The 9,438-nt window shown below is 36.0% G+C and overlaps 1 protein-coding gene across 1 annotated transcript in view; it reads right to left on the bottom strand.

The window, feature by feature from the left end:
- Positions 1–1,421: 1,421 nt before the first annotated feature.
- Positions 1,422–9,438, bottom strand: part of TIPRL (TOR signaling pathway regulator) — a gene marked incomplete at its 5' end in the record, with an annotated part of 8,280 nt that continues 263 nt past the window's right edge. The window contains 6 exons of the mRNA XM_010289052.1: positions 1,422–1,595; positions 3,227–3,289; positions 4,000–4,095; positions 4,501–4,632; positions 5,758–5,857; positions 6,693–6,872. Coding sequence (XP_010287354.1) covers positions 1,446–1,595; positions 3,227–3,289; positions 4,000–4,095; positions 4,501–4,632; positions 5,758–5,857; positions 6,693–6,872 — 721 coding nt within the window. The remainder of the gene's footprint in view (positions 1,596–3,226; positions 3,290–3,999; positions 4,096–4,500; positions 4,633–5,757; positions 5,858–6,692; positions 6,873–9,438) is intronic.

Genomic DNA, 9,438 nt, shown 5'->3' with positions numbered 1-9,438 from the left:
ACCATTCCTCGAAAGAACTGGTTAAATACCAGGTTTTGAGGTGGGTTGTTTCTATTAAGCCATGCAGTGTAGCATATGAAGATTTTTAAACAAAAACTCCAAGACATCAGAATGTGTACACATTCTTATCTGCCATCACCTTAAACCACAAGGCCTGCTTTTTGCTACAGTCATTTGCTTCTTGCACTTACATTGAGTGCAAGCACTAAACCTAGACAAGTCTGTTTAGCTCCCCCATTCTTAGGACAAACCATTAAGCATAATTTAGGATTTTCAAAAGCAATACAAATATTTAAAGTTTAATCTACAAAGTGTTGAGTTAAAACCATGACTATACATGTGATCACACTTCTATTAATATCAGAACTTAAAGAATTTTAAAAATAAACCAAAAGGACATATCTGGAATACATGTTAGCATCCTTTTAAGGCTATACATGACCTTGTTTCTCAAACAGCAAATACCAGCATCCTTTAGGGATTAGAGACTAAACACTCCTCTCTTCCCCAGCCTTAAGCCACTCTGCAATTTAGCAATTTGACTGGCAGGGCAGTATAACCATCTTATTTGGGCACCATCCAGTATGTCCAACAGAAGGTCAATACAGTACAATGCATTTCCAATATAGTACATGACTGTAGCAGCATATAGACCCCAAGTAATAGTCTCCAGAACTGCCTAGAGAAATTTGGCTGACATCAGATTAAGTTAGTATTTGTGAAGAGACTTAGCAGGTGTGTGTCTCTGTGAACCTCCAGCTTTTCTCCTGCTCTGGAGTTAATGCCCCACAAATAAGGTAATTTTACCTTTATATAGCATCAAAAAAATGTTTGGTTTTCTTTTAAAAAATATTTTTCTCCATAAACATAGACTCAAATGAAATGAATATTCTTAATTTACAGTCTGGGTCAGAGACTCCAAAAAACAACTTAGTTGGTTATCAGCTCGCAGTAGGGGAAGACAAGAAAAATACGTAGTTTAGGACTGACAGCTCAAAATAAATACAGAGGAAAATTTATTTTTTTTTTAATGTGGATGATTTCTCAATAAAAATAAAATCATGCCAATTTTACCACTCCAGTAGTGTCTTAGTATCTGAAGCAGCAATAACAAAATCTTCATAGAAGTGTTTGTGGTGAGGGGTCCAGACGATACTCCTGCCTATCTGGTGAACTAAACAGAACTCAGACTCTTAATAGTGAGAGCCTTTCTCCAGTGCCATTGAAGAATGGCACCAGTCTATCATTAACTCCAGATACAGGTTAAAAAAAAAAAACAAACAAAAAACACCATTAGCAAAACCTGCTTGAAATGTTTTCTTTCAGGGCTACAGAAAAATTAGCCAAATTCTTTATTCCACTAGTAGTGAAACTGCCCCCTGCCATGGCAATGGTTACACGATCACATTATCTCCAGTCTACTTCAAGTCCATATAAAGTCACATTTATTTAGACTTAACACACATGTTTTCCAGTGATGCTTCTGGTTTAGGCTCCAGCTTCTCTGGGAATTCTAGTTTTTCACAGATTGTCTCCTTTATGGGTAGATACTGAGAGATCTCATTAGGTTCCGTGAACAGGGAAGGTGGAACGTGCTAAGAAGCAAAAATGTTACATGGAACAAGTGAATGAAGGTGAGGGGGAAGAGGGAGAAAAGGTATTCCAAAACCAATCTTTTACAGACAATCTACAATTTACCTGATTTAAACACCTGAAGCCAGGTATGATTATTATAACTTCAAATGTACATACAGTCTTTTGTTCCTTGTGTGGATCAATAGGCTAAGGAGAGGTATTTAATGTTTTTAAGCAGCAGATTGTAAGAGCACAGGAAAGTCAGAGACAGTAATGAACAGCTACAATGTTTTTTAAAAAAATATTTATAATTTCAATGTAACAAACAGTCTTTTTGAGGTTCTAGTTTTAGATGAGACTAGGATAGCCACAAGGGATCTCATGCTTTATGTCTTCTAGCCATTGCAATATATTCACTGGAGTTGCTCAGATTTAGCTGTTGATAATTGATATGCCTCAACATGTATCTTAGTTTTATCAGGTCCACCACAGACATTTATATGAAATACTAAAACTCATTGGATTTGAATTTCAGATTTGAAGAAATTGGGTGGTTTCATTAAGTTAATCATTATTTTTCTCCAGACATTCCTGTAGACAATTTAACCTCATACAAGACATTTGATGGGAAAAAAAAAAAAATACATATACATACTGAGCAGATCACCTTCAAACTTTCTAACAACGTTCTTTAAGAAGTGTATCCAGAGCTGTTCAAATGCAACCTGTGTTTTGGCTAGGCCTAACATGCAAGGAATCATACTGCTGTTTCAATTATTTCAAACCTAAGCGAAGCAGGAATCTTTTTTGCTTTAACTATGCGAGCTGATCTAGGGAACTGAAAAGCCATATACATTTCCTCGCTATAACAACAGGCAGTCAAAATTACTTAACAGCATAGATAATTTTTAAACATGAGATGAAGTAAAACCTAGATCACTGATTTAGATTTCAAAAACCACTAAACTATCAAAAAGTTCAGGTCTGGATTTAGCCCTGTTTACAGGGATCACATTGTTAAAAAATGATACAGTGCCCCTTTCCTCAAAAGGAAAAGCATTTTGCAGAAATATTCCCTCAGAAGATTAGTAACACATTAGCCACTTTTCACTGGTAAAGGAAAAACAAGGGAGAAGGAAAGTAACAAGATTACCCAAGATCAGGTGTTGGGTCAAGAACAAAAATCAACAGCTGCGACTCTAAATGTGCCACAAATTATTCTAAGCCATTACTAGAATTTTAAGGTGGGCTATTAAACTTATTTGAGGAAAAACTGAATGAGTCTATTACCAAACAGATTTTAACCCCTAATACTACTTGCAAGCATACAACCAGTCCTGAAATTTAGTGTTGTGGGACATGGACTGCCTGATTTTGTGGCTGAACAGTTCTATGAAAAAATAAAGTAATAAAAATATCTTGTTAACTCAAAAGTAGAAAAAGTCACCCAACCCCATGTCTTGGCATGTGATCTGAACCTTCACAAATGCAAATCTGCCATGAAATCACCAAAATAGGTGTTGTGTAAGCAGAAAGGTTTTTCCCTGGTATCAATTCAAAACTTAACAAGGAATGACTTACAGACCCAGTATTTTCTATGATGACCATAAAACAATTTTAAAAAGCAGACAGGAAAAAATAAAAGCAATACCTTTAAACTTGATATTTTGCTTTCTCTGGATGTATATTCTCGCAACATGTAGGCCTTGTCAGCCTATTGGAAAAAAAATGGCAAAATTAATTACAAAATTATCATTTACTAGTAGTGCAAGATAAGCATTTAAAATACATTTCATTTAGTAAGCATTTGAATTTGGTTGAACACGGATCTTCACTGGGGAGCAGAAACGTACAGTCAAATTCATGAAGACAGAGAAAGATGTTTAGCAATGTTCTCTTTCCCAAAAAGCACCTTTCTGTGTGCATGCATGAAAAAAAAAATTCTATGACTGAATATGCTTGTTAATCTTTACTCAGCTAGAGCTCCTACATGAGCACAAATGCACTAGACAGAATAAGAAAACCACAACCATTACATTCTGTATTATTTATGAGATACTAGAACACACTTGCAGCCATATATTAGACAAACCAAAAAACATTTACTTTGAGATGAGGATAAGAACAATATCACACCATTTACTGTTGCCTATTTTTCCTCTTGTACTTCCTCTCTAATCTGTGTCTGTCAAATATATTTAAATGATTACTTCACATAAGGGGTAGCCTACTCTTCTCATACAATACCTAGCCCCATGGCATCCAGCACCACTGCAATAAAGTACTACACTTGAAAGTTCAGTTCAGGTAACCTCTATGCTCCAAACATCAGTATTACATTACAGGAATATCAGCAGGTCTTCTCTGAAAGTAACATGGCAAGGGCGCATCTGTGAATATTCATGATGGTGAATAAGGGTTTACCTCATGATGAAGCCTTGTATCATTCATCCTGATAAGCACCCCATCAACTCGCAAGAAAAACCTCAACAGCACAAAAAAGCTGGAAGGCATAACCCTCTGCAAAAATAAAGATGTCCCATTCAGCATATTACAAAGTTTTACTTTAAGTATGCACTTATCTACATCAGATATTCACAACGAAAGATAGTATGAGGAGCTTTCAGTAGTAAAGTCACAGTTTGGGCTGTTGATATGCTACAGCTATCATTGGACAGCAGGGCAGACAGTGTCTCAGAAGATTCTTCGGCAGGATGCAGAAAGAGGGAAAGGACTGTTCCCTGAAGCAACTGACAGATTTCAAGACAACATAGTTTCCAGGAAGATTATATTTCTAAAAGCGAGGATAAAGAACTTTACATTTTAAAATTTAAATCCCAGAAGGAACAACATGCTAAAAGTGAATGTATTTTGCATATATTAGCTGAGTCACCAAGCATCTTGTATGCACCTCTCAGTACTCACTATTTTTACACTCAAACTTGATACTCCATGGTCATGAAGTTCGTCTTCAAACAGAAGTACTTCTTCAAAAAACATAATTTGTTCCCTGGCTTTCAATTTCTCTGTATTTATGTGTTCTGTTGTAGGAACAACCTAGAGAAAAAGATTAAGAACAGTTAGCATATTAACTTGTTGCCAAGCTACATAAAGTTTGTCCTGATCTTTTAAATTCCACAATGGCTAGTTTTAGAAAGGAAAAAAGCTTTTAGGGCACTAAGCTTAAAACATCCCATATTTCTAAGAGAAAAAGTTAAAATTAAAACCAAAGCTTCCAAGAGGAAACATCAATCAAAGCAAAAACCAAGAGTGGAAAATTCTGAATAAACTTCCTCTGGGTACAGGCTCAGTAGGGTTTCAGCTGCAAACAATTCTGCTCATTTTCTGCATTTCAAAACATTTGAAGATGCCTCGTGTTTAACATACAAATTAGAAGTGCTGGGTTATAAACGGGACTCCATGCATTTAGTATCTCTAGCTCACTACAAACCCTGAATAGGATTCTAATAAAGCCTTTCCATGGAAATCAAGTACCTATATGTTTTCCATCTCATGGTCTCCATATACACTCATACACTTCCGCTGCCTAAAGACTACAGGCCAACAAGACATCATTTATTTCTATGCTGCACTTTTAATTGCAGAATAACTCAAGTGTTCCATAACTAACACAATCCTAGTAAATTACTATAGATTATCTGCTCAGTAGCAAGCCATCACAAGGAAGGGCCTGTGAGTTTAAATATGAGGAGTTACTGTTGCAGAAAAACATAAAGCCATTGAAAGCAGCCAGATCTACGTATCTGCTTAGACAAACGGGCAAGCAACAGAGAGTAAAGTACTAGAGAATTATACAGTTGATAGTTCTGTTGTGTGTGAAGAGCTCAGGGCTTCAGAGGGGCATCCAGTAAGCACCGAAGATTCCCATGTGCTTTACTCTGAGTTAAGTCCTCACTAGGAGACACAATAGCACCCCTTCTTATAATCCTAAAATGCTTTTTAAAAAGACCAAAACAACCCAGTTATTAAAATAAGCCATGCTTTAATTACGATAACATGCTGAGAGACATACAAAACTGAAACTATACTTCGAAGTCAGAAACTGTGAAGCATGAAAGATTTTACAGAAGCCTACTGAAAGGTAAATGACAGCTTAAAAAAAAGTGTTGTGTTTGACTGAAATAATATGCAATCAGCATTTAACAAGAAGAAAATGGTTACCTTTAACGTTGCCGTATCTCCCAGCAATGTTCCTTTGTAGTCTGTTGTGTAAGTCCAATCATATGGCTTGACAACTTCCTTAGTGTGCTCAGTCTCACTCCTCAAGAAGTGAAAGAGAAAACAGCATGCTTTGCAGTAATTCTTAAAAAATTACAACCTCATGTAAGATTATGTATTACAACTTCCACGTTCTTCAAGAAGAAAGACAGCAGCATTATCTGTGCTGCAATGATGTCAAAACTTAATCATACAGTATTGCTTCTTTCACAACATGTTTCTGTAATAAATCAGAAAACTGTTTCCCAAATTCCTGTGCTAACACAATCTCAGTCCTATGAATCAAAATAAAGATTTCAGTTCAACGGTGTTGAAAAATTTGTATTTCAAGATCAGTTTTTCTATAAGTAGGCAGAAAGCAGTCTTCTGGTGACACACAGCAATCATTAACACTGCTATTTGCCTTAGTTTTCATGACAGCTTTGATTTATTGTGCTTATATGTGCTTTATTTCTAGGTGCTCTGCAACTAATTTGGTAAATACTAAGCTGTACAATAGTTCTCATGCATAGTTCTGCTATATTCCTAAGGCCAAGATTTTGAACACGTACAGCATTTTGCACTTTGAAACTCCACACAATACAATCTTGTAATGCTTAAGTTTGAATAAACAGAAACAGTATTAAGCCATGGTAAACATGTAGTTTATTTTAAGAAATAAACTACAAGACACAACTGAAAAATAGAGTTGACCCAATTTAACAGACAGGATGATCATGGCAAAAAAAAGCTAAGTGACTTATATGATCACACACGGTATCTACGGTAGAACCAAATGCAACATGGTCTTCAAGAGTTCAGTTTGTTCTTTTGACTACTTTATGACAGTTTCACATACAACACACCAGTACTTGCCCACCGGTGATAAAATACTGTACCTGCTCTCTTGCCACTCCTCTGCACAAGCCACTTTGATCATACCTTGACAATTATTCACACATTTTAAAGCATCTGTTGCATTGAACTCAATTCCAAAACCACGATCGTGCTGTATTCTTAGGATATTGTCTCCAAACATCATCTCTGGCAGGGAAGGCATGTGTAGTTCATCAGCCAATCTGCACAGAAAAATAAGAGTCCCATGAAGACAGATCAGGCATCAATAGTTCAGTGAAAGCAGTCCCTTGTTTTGGAATAAGTATTCTTTAGACCACAGTAATTTAGAAGACACATCATCAATCTGTTCTGCAAAACTTTGTTGTTTCCCCAGTTTAATCATTTGACACAAATTGCAGAGTCATTGATCCAAAGTGACTTTCCCACCACAAAAAACATTCCTTCTCCATCAGGCTTGTGTAAAAGTCTCCTATGTGAGGAATAAAAAAAAAAAATCATCTGATAAGCATGAAGTAGCAGCTTTCAACTTTGGCAGGTGCCCAAAAAGAAGTTTTAGGAACAAGCATTCATTGTCAGCAAGTTTAAATTCACTACACAGTGGTCTATACCTCCAAATTTAGAAGCCTACAAAAAGGGGCTGAAAACATCCCTGGCAGAGTATGTGAAAAGCACAGAAGACACTACTGTGCTCTACTACTTTCCCAAGCTGGCAGAGAACACATACCGGTATTTGTAACCTTAAGCATGAAAGCCACAGCCACAGCCTCAACTGAACAAAGTACTGCATGAAACAAATAAGCATGACCCCTGCAGAAAACCTCAAAACATCCTATTTCACTTTTTGGTTTACATCAATTTTATACTTATTTATACATATGTATATAGATACATACACTATATATAAATACATACACACAACATGCCTATTTGTATACATATTTACCTTATTTACCAAAAGGCTTCATGGACTCCTTCCCTACCACTACTTACTTTACTTATCAAGGTTAAAAAGAAATACATGACAACTGGAGAGAAGAAAACTTTAGAAAATACACCAATTATAAGGGAGGGAGGCCGAGAGGAAGTGTTCTAATCACAACTTTCACATTGATAATAATGCATTCCTGAACAAAAGTGGTTATTTCTGTAACCTTGCATACAAAAGAATGTTATGCTGACCAAACTGCAATAAAAATAGCGAATTTGTAGATCTGGAGAATAAGATACTATGTTTTTCCCACACAAGGCAGAGTAACATTATGAACTTTTTCATTTCAGCACCTGCAGGCCCCTTAACCTGCAAAGGCCAACTCCAACACAGAAAAGAGTTCTTAGCTATGGCATATTTAATCCTTCACCTTTCCACAGAGGTTGCCAATGAATTTTTGTGATATATATTTGCCAGAAATAAAACTCCTACAGATGCTAATGATGCTCCCCAAGCAATAAAAAAGGCAAAATGCCAAGAGAAATAAATTATAAAAGGAAACTGACTAAAAGCGCTGCAACTGGATAATTCTTGACCCTTCATATTTGAAGTGAAGGAATTGTTTTGGGGATCTCATACTAGGTACCAAGATCTATAGGTAAACAGCTAATTTTGGACTTCTTTTCCCTACCCTGCAAAATCCTCTGTGTTCTTTCAAGCTTGTGTTGTGGCTCTTGCAATTTTAATTTCCAGCCTTTTTCAACATGTTCTGAAAAACTGTGTGTCCTTGAAAAAGATCTAAATGGATAAAGGTAATTTCTGACAATTACAGAGGTGACTGTCTGTTTTAAAATAGCTACAGTTAAAGAAACTGAGTAGATCAGAATATGAGTACAGCAGGCAATTTGTCTTCTAGACTAGCAGTTCAAGTCTCTCTCCTGTTTACAGGTAAGAAGGAGAGTTAACATCCTCCTGATCTTATGAATAAAGATCTTCTTTTTTAAGACATAGCATTTTACAAAATAAGTCCTCACAAACAACCCATAAAAATGGGATACTCTAATAATAGCCCTCCTTCCCCTGCAGGACACAGGTACAGCTTAGCTGCATCTTGAATCCTCATTACAGAAAAATGACTAAATCACAGGATTCAAGTTTTCTTATCTGTAACTGCAAAAACAAAAAGACTATTAGTCAGAAGCACTTTGAGAAGATTATTTTAGGCATTGAACACATGATAAAGATGGAGGAAGGAACATATTTTTTACCTGTTTTAAGGCAGATACCCAGGTTTTTTTATAAATCAGTATAATGCTGTTATGTTAAAAAACTTAACATTTACGTAGTTTACATAATAAGAAGTATGTAACATCATACAAATGACCTTCAGAAAAGTTAAAAGCAACTAGAATGAAGATACATTTAACAAGACTAACAGGACTTTCATGTATGTATTCCAGAAACCAAAATAAGAAGTATTTGTCAGCTATGGCACTACAGAGCTGAACTGTTCAGTTCCACATTAGCAAATCTGACTTAAGTACTTGATGCTGACACAGAAGCATTTTCTCCAACAGCTTGACAGCAGTGGAAATGAATACACGGAGATAGCAAATAATAAATTTTGAATGACCATCCAAAACCAGCCGTTACCACGAAATAGCTTATGAGAATCAGTGGACCACATTTAAATGAACCATAATCACCACTAAAAAGTAATTAAGAAAAACAGGCTTCTAATTAGCAGGCTTCTGTTCACAGAGGTCCAGATCTCCAAAACCGTTAGCAATCATTAAGAACAGAATTCTGGAAAACACCTGTAACTCAAATCATCCCAGTTTCTTAAGCCAAAGTATCAA

The sequence above is a fragment of the Phaethon lepturus genome, unplaced genomic scaffold, assembly GCF_000687285.1.
Source record: "Phaethon lepturus isolate BGI_N335 unplaced genomic scaffold, ASM68728v1 scaffold16516, whole genome shotgun sequence".
Taxonomy (NCBI): domain Eukaryota; kingdom Metazoa; phylum Chordata; class Aves; order Phaethontiformes; family Phaethontidae; genus Phaethon; species Phaethon lepturus.
This window is presented reverse-complemented; position numbering and strand designations above follow the sequence as displayed.